This window comes from Notamacropus eugenii, chromosome 1 (genome assembly GCF_028372415.1).
Source record: "Notamacropus eugenii isolate mMacEug1 chromosome 1, mMacEug1.pri_v2, whole genome shotgun sequence".
Lineage (NCBI taxonomy): Eukaryota > Metazoa > Chordata > Mammalia > Diprotodontia > Macropodidae > Notamacropus > Notamacropus eugenii.
In genome coordinates, this window is record NC_092872.1 from 150,724,744 (window position 1) to 150,738,351 (window position 13,608).

Here is a 13,608-nt window from a genome sequence, read left to right on the forward strand (position 1 = left end):
CCCTCCAAAGAATGTTAGTGATTGAGGCAAAGGCATTCAGTGAACGCATAATTGATTCAACAATGTTGAATCAATAATCTCAGTGATTATGAGTACCTCCCACACTGGTGACAATAGGAATGACTCAGTATCTTGTCAGTGGGGGCAGTGCTTTCTTGGTACAGAGAAGGCAGGCACCAGGTCCAGCCACCATGATTAATGATGCCTCTGGCTGCTTAGAGCATTCTGCATACTCTACTGTCAGCTCAGTAATTAAACTTCACTGTTCCCTCTGAAAGACAGTGGCTGGAATAATTAAAGCAATAATGTATTGCTGTACTTCTCTGGCTTCTCCTGGCCAGGGTCCTCTCATCTCCAGGTTTCTTTATTCCTTTGTTTGCTTGCTTGCTTGCTTGTTTGTTTTAACCACTCTAGCTTCCTATGCCTTCTTTAAACATCTCAAGGGGGATGTCACAGAACAAGAACCACTCAGTTTCAGAGTTGAGAAGGACCTCAGTAGTCAGCTTGGTCATACCTATTGCCAAAGAAGGATTCTCACTTTAACATATCTGATGAGTGATCATGCAGCTTTTGTAGCTGATGTGTGCTGGACGTTGGGTTAAAGGATACAAAAACAAAAATGAAACAGTTCTTACAGGGGAGACTACATATGCATATGTTATTTTTTCTTAAAACATTCAGGTTTTATTTTAGAATATATAAAATTCCAGTGTTATCCATATTCATGAGCCTTTTTATATGTTTGCATATAATTTCCAAATTCCAAAGTTATCATTCCAAAAGAAATCATTGTCATGGAAACACATCATTTAGAAGATATTAAAAAACAAAAAATGACACAGACTATCCTTCTGTGCTTTCCCCACCTCCAAATTAATTTGATGTCATCATAAGATTTTCACAAATGGGGTATTAATGTGTTAACAAGGTATTAATACCCAGTTATACCTTTAGCAGTATGAATAACTAACTTCTCCGTGTCTGTTTTTTCCTCATTGTAAAAATGACTAGAACTCTAAGGTTCTTTCCAATTCTATGTCTATTATTCTATTTGATTAAAAATTGCTTTTTTTCATACTATTTTGTTTTGCAATTAACAACTATATAATTTCTACACACACACACACACACACACACACACTTGAAAGAAAAAAGCTCTCGTAACAAATATGCATAGTCAATCAAAACAAACTCCCACATTGTTCATGTCCAAAAACATGCACCTCACATTTTTGTATATGAGCTCATTTTGTACCATCACCTCTCTCTCAAGAGGTGATTTGCATAGGTCATAATTAGTCTTCTGGAATCATGTTTGGCCATTGTATTGATTCAAATTCTTAAGTCTTTCAAAGTTGCATTTACAATGTTATTAATTTATAATTGTTTTCCTAGTCTTGTTCACTTTACTCTGCATCAATTCATACAAATCTTCCTAGGTTTCTTTGAATCCAACTCTTTTGTCATCTAGGAACGGATGATGGATTGAGGATATGCTAGTCTAATTTCTACTTCTTCCTCTTCCAGGGACAAAAATCTTGGATAGAGAAGACCTTTTCCAAAAGAGAATGCATCTACACAATTGTCAGCAGTAAAGACCCGAACAGGTGAGCTAAAATAGTAATCATGCCTTGGGGTTGACAGCTTTTCAGAAAGGAAGCTCCTGGTATGGGCACAAATTGGTGAGGATGCTGGCCCAAAGCAGAGAAGGTAAACTGAGGATACTAAAAAAGGAATCCTGATCAAAAATATTTCTACCATTAAGTCTACCTACCACAGAGTTATTCTGATTGACAAGATCCTCTGTTAAAATGCAAATATCTCCTTAGGGTGAGTTCCTTCAATCTGACACTAAAATTACTTTCCTTGGAACACCTCTTAAAACCAGTGCCCTCAGAAAATGGGAGCTTTTTCCTGGTAGGGAGAGAATATTAAATGAAATATGGAGGACCTTAGGGTAGAGGAAACTCCAGGAGGTGAAAGCAGAGTGAAAAAAAGGATCATGAAGATAGCAGAGGCCAACTTCACCTACCTTGCAATTTTTCCTTGGGTTCTAGTAGTAGATGGATAATACTTGTTCTATTTAATATCTTATATAGTCTTCTGCACAATTTATCTAGTATTATTTTGATACTGTGTTTAAATAAGAAATATTCTGTTATATGAAAGATGAGAATTATTTTCAAATTTACAAATTCAATACAATCCAAGAATTCAATGTCTTCTTTGCTACCATTTAAAACTTTTTCAAGGAAATTAACCTGTTGCTTACAATTGATGAAAAGAAAGAACTGATGAATAGTTGCTATTCTAAGTCCACTGAAGCAACCTTGGAAAACAACGGTCTTATCCACCCAGCTCAAAATAGATTAAGTGCTGGCCCTTTAAATAAATGTGGTAGATATGATTTGAGGCATGTCTTAAGATTTCATCAGTCATGCATCTACCACTGACTTGCCCTGAAACTTGAAATTCCTGCCATTAAAATTATCCCTTCCATTTACAGTATTTCCTTCTGAAGGTCACTGAAAATTCACATCCCTGTGAGGAGAGAGGGAACTGATTCGCATCCCTTCATTTTTTATCAGATTTATTACCATAGAGCCAATCAGAGAGCAGAGTGCTGAGGGGATTCCATATGGGAAGTGTCCTTTAGAATGAAAGTAGGGCTTAGCAAAAGGTCTTAATTACAAGGAGTTTCAGAAGGAACACAATCCTCTACTGGAACCCAGGAGTCTCAGAAGATTGCCTAAAGTCTAGAGGAAACATGATGGCTACAGCTATCACTACAGTGACTTCACTTTCCCCATCCAAATTCAGAATATTCTTGGGGACTAAGAACAGTAAAGTTGAAACCTACAAACATTTATTAAGCACCTATGATGTTCCAGACACACAATGAACAAAATAGAAGACAATGGTTTCCTGGCACCATTCAGTCCAAGAAGTAAATTTTCCTTCTCTTTCTTGCAGAAGAAATGTATTTTGTGAGGCTATTGTATAAGGCTTAGCCAAATTTGGTAAGGTTTTAGACTATTATTGAAGAGCTAATCATACCAGAGAAATTCTTATTTTTGTTCAGTTTAAGTATGTCAGAGATACAATCAAAACATGATGGTGTTATAGGATATTAACTGATTTACTTATTTACCCACCACATGTGTGATTAATTACATTTTTGCCTAGAAATTGTCATTCTTCTTTTTTGTTGTTATTAAGAGAAGATAACTTTTGGAGGTTTTAATATTTTCATTTCTGCAATACTCTTCATGTTTATTCTGTCATACCTTTCCATAAGATCAAGTATGGGTCACCATACTTATGTGTATGAATTAGTCATAAGTTGATCAGGGAAAGATAACATTATAGTTAAGCAGATTTGTAGAAAATAATGGTGAAAACGTTTCATTCTCTTGACAATCATCCCATGAAAGGAATCTAGAGTCAGGGAGTCAGGAAACAGGGGAAAATGTTCTCTAAATAACAGTAGATATAAGAAAACTCACATAGTATGGCATAATAGCAGTAGATATAAGAACTCACATAGTATAGCATAATTAATAATTCTGGACTTAGAGTCAAGAAGACTAGTGTTTAAATTTTGCCTCAGCCAACTATGTGACTATGGACGAGTCATTTAACTTCTCTAAGACTCTAAAGCTATTGACAGGTTATAATCTGCTTGAGTAAAGGGAATTCTCACACTAGAAGTTCTAAAACTGAAAAGCATAGAAATCAGGTACCATTCAACAACAGAATAAATGAGTTTCTGAGAGCATGGTAAAATAACTGGATTTTGCAATAATTAAGAAAAGGCAAAATCATGTCACTAAACTGCCTAGTAAGATTGTGAAGAATGATTTTTAGAAAGCTTTTGCGTTTTTATACATCATTTATCTGGAAAATAAATCATGTGTAATATCTCATTCCCCAATTATTCTGTAGAGATTATTAGCTCCTGCAAGGCAGGGATCAGGTCATATTTATCTTTGGATCTCAACACTTTGTATATCATAGATGAAGGCAGGGGCTGTTTTTTACCTTTTATTGTACCAATAGTGCACAATGCTTCACTATAGCAAGCCCTTAATAACAGCTTGTTGATTGATTGAGAATTAAACTAAAGATTATAAACTATGCTGATTTAGAATCTACTCCAATACAAGATTATATGTCAGCATAAAACATTTGGTAGCATGGACTGGGCCCTGTATAGTGTCTAACTGATGGAACCAATAAGGAGACTAGATGAGTCATCCTCTAACATGATGACACACTGAGACTTGTGAACTTTATTTTTAGGTGTTGCTGTGGCCTGCTTATTTCCCAGCATATTCCACCTCTTCCAAGTAGCACCCCCAACAAAAATGCAGAGGAAAATAAACAAGTGGAGGCACAGCCAGAGAAATGGTCTGTCAGTAAACATACCCAGCTCTACCCCACAGATTCCTATGGGATGCTGGAATTTCAGGGTGGTGGACATTCAAACAAGGCCATGGTAAGAGATAATTCAAGGAGAAATGTGGAGGAATTTGCTCTTGACACCACAAAAGTGAAGCCTGCTATATAGATGATATTTTCATCATGCTTTTCATTCAGGGGTGGTATGAGTTTCTTGTATTTTGAGGGACCATATGGAGTCCCCATGAAAAATAGACTCCCTTTCCTAAATTTGGGCCATTAGGCCTCAAACATTTCCATGGAATAAACTTCAGTCAAAGTTATCTCTATTTGGTGCTTTTTAATATGTCTTTGGTTTGACTATTCATGAACCTTCTTTAGATATGGAAAGGAAATTTTATTTTATCTGACAAATTGGTGATCTGATAATATTTTTAGGTGCTTTAAGGTCTCCTGGAAGGATTTTTAGGTTGAAATTTTTTTCTCCAACTTTGACACTATGAAGTAGCTTCTCTTTGCATAAAAATACAGTGAGGCAATGCAAGCGAAATGTTGTTCACTTTGTTTATACTTCGTGTATCTTTCAAAGGAACTCTTGTGGCTACGAGGCACCTGACTTTAATTGGTTTAAAAATACTGAAACGCTACAGGAAATATTTGTCTTTTCTTAAATATGTATATGCCACAAATATTTAATTCTTGTAAATAAAACGTACATGAGAAACTGTGGAATAATGGATGAAAAGCTGGCCTTGGATTTAGGAAAACTAAGATATAAATTCTACCTTTGGCACCTACTGGCGGTGTGACCCTGGACCCTGGTATTGACTTGAAAGTAGAGGAATTTTCTTGCTCCCCATATCAATGAAATTATGGGTCTAATTTCTATTTTATCCTATAGTATGTATACATACATACATACAAGGATATATATATGCATGGATACATACACAAGATAGGTATATGCATGTATACATACTTAGATACATTAACTGCAAAATCTTAAAAAATTCCTTTGGAATTCTATGGTCCAGATTATCAGAAACTATATACCTCACACAAAGAGAACTCAGAAAGAGTCCCAATTCTTTGTTATAAGTAGTATCCTTTGATATTCTGGTTTACCTCGCTAGAAATGAGTGACTTTCCGTACCATGCATCCTTTCAGCACCTTTACGGAATGATTTTGTTTTTATCCAGACCTGTGATTCCACTGGTATGGGGAACACTCAGTGAGGAAACTCCCTTTACTAATTCAGATCTGCAGCCTAATGTGACTTCTAGTCTTAGAAAATTATTTGGGAGGGTTGAGAAGTTACATGACTTGCCCAGGGTCACACAAAGACTGTGCCAAAAACTGGACTTGAATCCAGATCTTCCAGACACCAAAAGTGGTTTTATAACCATTCTACTTCCTTGCTTCTCCTTTTGGAAACAGTTGAGTCCTGACAATACTCCCTCCCACATACCTGGCCATTACATTTTTGTAACACCACTAATTTCACTGTCCTGTGAAAGTTCTTTGAGTAAAATTTTATTTTGTTTTGTTTGAAGCACTACAAAACGTGGTCTCCCAGAATTATACTATACATAGCTGGCAAATGTAATAATAATTGGTATGGTACCAATAGGCACAAAGAAGTAATTCACAGAGGCTACAAATTCTGAATGTTAATCTCTTCCCTACTGAAAATGTCGGGTTTGACTCAATGTCTACTGAAGACCTCCTAGCTTAGTGCCTAGTTGTTTTGAGCAACTTGTCATTCTATTCTGCTTTTCTCCTTATAAAAGAAGGAGTCCAAGTCCTCCGGCCCAGGGTCTCACAGCAGATAAGATATTAGATTTCTCCACCTCTGAGTTTCTACTTTGTTACTGAACCATAGTCACATAGGTTGGGGTGGGGGCTGAATTGACAGGGGAGAAGTTATTAGGGACCCTACCTAGGTCTTACAGAATGAAAGAACATCCCTTACTTAAATGTACATAATTTGATTTTTTTCACCTTTGAGCCCAGAAGCATAACCAAGAGCTTGTTCTCAGAGAGAACAAATTTTTTTACAGTATATACGTGTGTCATATGACACCAAACCAGATTCACTTCTGCATCTTATGGTGAAAGACTGGCAACTAGAACTTCCGAAGCTTTTAATCTCTGTTCATGGGGGACTCCAGAACTTTGAGATGCAGCCCAAGTTGAAGCAGGTATTTGGAAAAGGGCTCATCAAGGCTGCTATGACAACAGGAGCCTGGATTTTCACGGGAGGAGTCAGTACTGGTAAGAGTAGAATATCTTTTTCCTTCACCCATTTAATTGACAAGTGGCAGAAATTGTAAGTCTCAAAGTGACTTCTAGCAATTCAGACACTGATAGCATATATATTAAAATTGAAACAATACAAAGACTAGATTGGTCCTTGTGTAAGGATAACATCCCCTACCACTCCTCCCCCCCAAAAAAATTTCATAAATACTTCATCTTCAGAGAATTTGGGGCTAAATCTAAATCTTTCTTTGGTCAATGGTTTGTGTTTGACTTTGGTATAATCTTTATGGACCACTGAACCCAGAATAGCATTCCAAAGAGAACTGATTTGGGTCGATCTTGGGATCTTCAGAATCAGTACTATAAAAATCTGCAGCACTACTCAAGTCCTCCCTATATTGTTTCGTTGTGGGGTTTGTTTGCTTTTTTTTCACTCCAGGAACTAAAACAGGATTATTATTTACCATGAAGGAATCATCCTATATTTTATCCTTTTTTGAATGCTATGGGGTACTGGTTCTTATTTTAATTCCACAGAACACAGAAGCGCTTCCTTTTCTAAATTCATTAGTAGAGTTATAAGTTGTGGTCCAAAGGACTTGAAAAGATCTTAAAATCATAAGCTCCAGAGTTGGAAAGAGTCTTAGGAATCACCTATTCTAACAAATTATTGCTGTTTTGTAGGTGTCATTAGCCATGTAGGTGATGCCTTGAAGGACCATTCTTCAAAGTCCAGGGGCAGGATTTGTGCTATAGGAATTGCTCCATGGGGCATAGTGGAAAACAAGGAAGACCTCGTTGGAAAGGATGTAAGTCTTTGGTCTTAAGAACTTGTAAGTTTGTGAATTGCCACTGTGCTAGGGTAATGAATATTCTCTTCATTTGCTTACAATGTAATGTATTAATTCAGCAAAGGTAGAGAAGTGAAGGTGAATCAGGCATAGCAACTTGTGAGCTGCCTTCCATTATAGGGAGGGTTTTGTGAACCTGGCAATACTACCAATGACGTTTTCAAGAACCATCATCAACTAACTATGTTAGATTAGAATAGTCATTAAATGAAGATTTTACCTATCATTCTTATCAACTTATTTCAAAACTAATTTACGGATATTATCTAGGTTGCATTTTACAGTAATAATTAAAACTTTTTTAATGCCTATACATTTTCATTAGGTATCAAGGGTTTATCAAACCATGTCAAATCCTTTAAGTAAACTTTCTGTGCTCAACAACTCTCATACTCATTTCATCTTGGCGGATAATGGCACACTTGGTAAATATGGAGCAGAAGTGAAGCTCCGGCGGCAATTGGAAAAACATATCTCTTTACAAAAGATTAACACACGTAAGTAAAGCAGAAGCCAAGATAGTCATCAGTGGCAAATAGTGGATTCAGATACATACATATATATGTATGTATGTATGTATGTATATATTAGTTGTCCATGGTGTGATTAGATAAAAGACATGGCTGAATTTGTAATAACCATGTCAGAACTTATATATACAAATGAGTTGACCTTTTAGCAGTCACTTTGGAACGTTACAGATTTATTCCAATGATAACATTGTCCAAAATATTTGAAGGATTCCTCTGTTGGAATTGCCTTCAGAAATCCTAGAAAATTCTGTTGAGTATCTTCAATAGTGACAAATGTTGACCCTCTGAGGGTCTGTTTGATTTTGGAAATAGCCAAAAGTTATTTAGAGCCAAGAGGTAATGAATCTACCAAAGTAACTGAGCTGAGTAATACTTTATGATCCAATGTTGAATCAACAATAGACATGGCTATAAAATAATGAGATTGGTTATATGATTCCCTCCCAAGGCTTGTAAACTGTCTCTGAAGCTACTTCTAAAATAGGAATCCCTAAATTTACTTAAAATGGCAGTTTCATTGGAATAAGTATATTAGCCTCCAAAGGTAACAAATTTGAAGGGGATAATACTCATTTTAATGTATTGATTCTGGTATTTTTTAAAAAAATAGTCTCATTTTGGTGTAGTCATACTTCTGAATGTTAGTAAGTAGTGATTGTGTATTTTTATAATTTACAAATTCAGGTGATAAGTAATGGGAATTTGTTGGTAAAGTTTGAAATTTTAATAATTCTTTTACCTAACTTATGATGTTTTAAAGAAGCATTTTAATAAGTTTTCACTTCACATAGAGTGAGTTGTTGGAAGATAAAACTAGATTAGAAAAGAAGAAAATTTAAAATTTAAAACTATTAAGCAATGTTTTGGAACTGGGAGAGCAGCCTACTACTTTGAAAAGTTTTCTAACATCCTGGATTCATATCCTGAATTTAAATATTAGTTGATTAAATGTTTTTGTTGTGTTTTTATTCTGTTTTGGATTGTAAGTCATCACATCACCAAAACTTCAACTGACTATGTGACCTGTGGGCTTCCCTTTGTCATCCTATGCCTGGAAATCAGAGTGGGGCAGGGACAGCAAAGGGAGGCTCAGCTGTCGTCTTCTACAGCACTGACCTATTTCAGCATTAGTGATTCCAGCCTAAGCCTAGAAGACCTAATTTCTGCTACTATCCTGGACAGAACTTAGTTGACCACTTTATTCCTGAAGACCCGAAATAATGGAAACCAATGAAATTCCAATTCAAAGGGGTACTGTTTCATTCTGGAAGTGGACAAAGCAAAATCAATACAGATGCTTTTCAGATAATAGAGTTCTAGAAATGTTACCATTCAGATTTATGTTCAAACTAGATTACTATATGGTCATAATTTTTGCATCATCACACAATCTGGAAGAGTAGAGAATTGAGGATTTCTAATAAGGGCTCCTTGCTTTTATTGGGTTGAATGGGATTTTGACTAGTGTTAGAATTTGGTAGCTTATATCATTACTTAGATCAGAAGTCCTCAAAGTAGGTCTTCAGAGAGTCTGCGAGATAAAACTATTCACATAATAATATTGTCCATCTCTATAAAGGTAAAGGGAATAGATTGTCCTGTGACAATCACAGGGAGGTCTCTCTCTTAGTCATTGCTGGCAAAATTCTTGCTAGAGTCCTCCTTAGGAGGCTGATTCTTCACCTGGAAGCTGGCCTTGAGTAACTATCTATTCATTGAATGGGTGTATCTCACCCATCTTGATGTCATGGTCCTCTTTGAGAATGAAGGACAAACACAGAAACATGAGTAAAACTTTATTTGCCTATTTAAAAATTCTTCCCTTTTTCAACTACATATTTTTTTGAGGCTGGATTTTCTTCATATATGTCAACCAAAATGACATATCACAACAGGTTGAATACAGAAACAGATATGGGAATCTAGCTGACTTTTATTCATCCAGACATTAATGAGATTTGCAAAAATATTCAAAATAATGCCAGTCTTCTCAAATATTTTGTTTTGAAAAATAGTTACTTTTTGTAAAATATTTATATTAACAAGTAATTGGTTTATAAGTATCATTTTAAGTAAAATAAAAGTATCTTTAAAACTTTTGTTTTAAGTTCTAATATGGTAAATATCAATAGATATAACCCACATGAAAGCTCAATAATTTTTAAGAGTGTAAAGGGACACTAGCTGAAAACTATCATTTAACTATCACTTTTCATTTTCCAGTCGTCATGTCTTTTATGTGAACTTTTTGGCTGTCATTTTTTTACACATTTAGTGGTTTAAGGAAAGCACTATTTGGAAGGGGGGGCCATTTGGCTTTGAGAAATAAATGTTAACCACCAAGATAGGCCTTTAAAGTACAAAACCAGAAGTGAGGATTTTCAAAGAGCCCATTTCTCCTACTCCTCACACACATACCATCTCTGCCACTCATAGGGCTATTGCAGCACTGGGGTAGAACTGCCCAACCCCCTCAGCGATCTCTTAATGACTATTTTCATTACTGTGGAGCCCTGTGGAAATTACATGGAGCTCCTTGGAAGTACAGGGCTAAAGATCCTTGTCTAACTTGGTTGTTGTCGAATCATTTTCAGCTGTGTCTGATTCTTCACAACCCAATTTGAGGTTTTCTTGGCAAAAATACTGCTGTCATTTGCCATTTCCTTTCCCACCTCATTTTACAGATGAGGAAACTGAGGAAGACAGGGTTACGTGACTTGCCCAGGATCTCAAAGCTAATTAAATGTCTGAGGCTAGATTTGAACTCAAGAAGATGAATCTTCCTGACTCCAGGCACTGCACCATCTAACTGCCCCTGGGACAGTTGAATATTATCACAAACTAAGAGTTCAGTCTTTGAATATAGACCTTTTGTTAGTGTCAACACCAGGAAAAACTGTAGTCATCAAAGTTGTCTTTGATGTCCCTTGAAAGAAAAAGTGTTAGAGTTGTAATTGGAGGACCAAGGTCTTCCATAAAGAGGTTCACCAGATGGTTAGCATGGTTAATTTCAGTTCTGTGGTCTCCCTCACATTTCTCATGCCCTGTGCTATGTGGTCTTCTGTCTCCCCAGTAATACATTGGCCTCAGCAGCCTTTATGTTACCCACTATCAAAACATACCTACTCCAATGGCTTGATTATGACTTCACAGAATTCTATAACTGAAAGGGACCTTGGAGATAATTTAATTTTTTATTCCTACTTTATAGATGAGGAAGTTGAGCCCCAAAAGTAAAGATACTTGTCCAATATTTCTTAGAAAGTTATTAGTGGAGCTGGAACTAGATTCTTCTCCATTTTCCCACATCACCTGTTTCTTTTGTATCCTGCTCTTTGCGAATGACAATGAGTCGTAATAGATTATTCATTAGATATTTTAGCTTTATAAGCATACAAGTCATTTAACCTCTCTAAACCTCAACTTCCTTTATTGAAAAAAGGAGACAATACTTGCATGATGTGCACAGCAGGTTTGTCACAAGGAAAGTATTTTATAGACTTTAAAGTATTTTGTAAATGTGGAGATAAGCCCTATTAATATAATAGTTAATGTGTTATCCACTCCACCCACCCACTAGATGATATAATGCCTCAAGTTGGATAAAATGGCATTTTCTAAAGAAATATGAATGATGGAATTTCAGGGATCATAACAGTGCCAAGGGAAAGATTATTTTGGTGACACTCAAATCATGTCCTGTAGAGGGCTGATTGTTTATCAGTTATCATATTCCAGGTGAGACCTTCATGCTATTTAATCTACATGTGGTTTAGGAAGTTTTCTATTTCTAGGTTTTGATCTTTTCCTATATGATCAGAATATGGGTCTGAATAAAAATAAATTAAATCAGTATGTCTAGATCCCCTGCCTTGTAGGGGTGGGGAAGTAGAATGACACAAATTTGGTGTTGCTTCCATTCACTCGTCAAAAACTTTCAGATAGATCAGATACAGAGGCCTTTGAGTGCTGAAACTTCAGTCCTGAGGGAAGATATCCTTTGTGTTGTAGGACTAGGACAAGGTGTTCCTGTCGTTGGCCTCATTGTTGAAGGGGGTCCCAATGTGATCTCCATTGTCCTGGAATGTCTTCGAGAAGATCCCCCTATTCCTGTTGTGATTTGTGATGGCAGCGGACGAGCATCAGACATTTTGTCCTTTGCACACAAGTATTGTGAAGAAGGAGGGTAGGATTTCTGACATCTTATAAAGGGGGAATGAATTATTTTTCATGGTTTACCTGGTAAGCTAATATGGAAGTCTCTTGAAATGAGAAACTAAAAAGTTTATTTTTTTTTAACATTTCAAAATAGTAAAAAGTTATTCCATGAGTTTCTTTGATTCCTCAGGGGCAGAATAATGTAATTCCAACAGAATTCTGTTTGAAGTGACAATAAAGTGACAACTTTATCCTTCTTTATGAGGTTTCCAGATAGCTGGAATTTAGTATAATTGTGGACTATGTTTTCAACTAGTTTTTGTCTACAGATTTGCAATTACAGAAAAAGGAAAATTCTGGCAGCCCAGTGTAGCATTAAAATAGGGATCCTAGAGGGATACTTAGGTACACACACACACACACACATTTTTTAATGATCAGAGTCTTCTGTAATGTTTTCCTCTTTCTTTTCATGTCCTTTCTTGAATAGGATAATAAGTGACTCCCTCAAGGATCAGCTTCTAGTTACCATTCAGAAAACATTTAACTACAACAAGATTCAATCCCATCAGCTGTTTGTAATTATCATGGAATGTATGAAAAAGAAAGAACTTGTAAGTGTCTCAAAGCTCTCTCAGTGAAGTGCTATATTGTCTTTCTAATTCTGCTCAGGCAGTTTTAAGCTACATTTTGTCATGTTTTTGTTTCCCTGCTCCCAAGAAGCACTTTGCATTACATATCAAATCAGTAATTTTATGAGAATTCCGATATTCTTGTCTTTCAGTTTCATAGCCTTTATTTCCAAGCCATCAAATAGGAGAAGCACACTAATGCCTAGTAAATGTGAAGGGACAATAAATACCAAGTCTCATTGGCTATGGAATGAGCAAATTAATTTCAGTTTAATTACTATGTCTTTGGGATAAATTGTGGAAGATGGGCTATGTTTTTTTCTCGATATTCCTGTAGAACTTCACCAGACTCCTTTAATAGACTTTAAAGGGATTAGAAGAATTCTGAAAGAAAAGTGATTTATAGTTGTTAAACATTGGAATTACAATGTTTTATTATTTCCATTTGAAAATGCAAGAATTCATATCTTAAACCTTCCTATTAAGTATGCACATCGGACAGAGCCATTAGCCATGCCAATAGCACTGCTTTGAAATACATTATCAAGAGTAATAGACTGGGAATCAGGGGACATGAGTCACACCTCTGGCTCTAACACTAATTATCTGTGTTGCCTTGGGCAAGTCATCTTATCTTTCTGGGTTCCATTTTTCTCATCTTTAAAATGATAAGTTCCTAGGTCTTTTCCAGTTCTATGACCCTAATGTGAAGTGGCCCTGTCAACATTCTAAGCTTACAAATAAGTTACAAATAGAGCACATTTGATTAA

The 13,608-nt window shown here is 36.0% G+C and overlaps 1 protein-coding gene across 1 annotated transcript in view; it reads left to right on the forward strand.

The window, feature by feature from the left end:
* The window catches only part of TRPM1 (transient receptor potential cation channel subfamily M member 1), a 102,742-nt gene that overhangs the window by 11,275 nt on the left and 77,859 nt on the right, over nucleotides 1-13,608 (forward strand). The window contains exons 2-8 of the mRNA XM_072616462.1: nucleotides 1,528-1,607; nucleotides 4,303-4,498; nucleotides 6,463-6,676; nucleotides 7,349-7,473; nucleotides 7,841-8,012; nucleotides 12,060-12,234; nucleotides 12,697-12,820. Of these exons, the coding sequence (XP_072472563.1) occupies nucleotides 1,528-1,607; nucleotides 4,303-4,498; nucleotides 6,463-6,676; nucleotides 7,349-7,473; nucleotides 7,841-8,012; nucleotides 12,060-12,234; nucleotides 12,697-12,820 (1,086 nt within the window). The remainder of the gene's footprint in view (nucleotides 1-1,527; nucleotides 1,608-4,302; nucleotides 4,499-6,462; nucleotides 6,677-7,348; nucleotides 7,474-7,840; nucleotides 8,013-12,059; nucleotides 12,235-12,696; nucleotides 12,821-13,608) is intronic.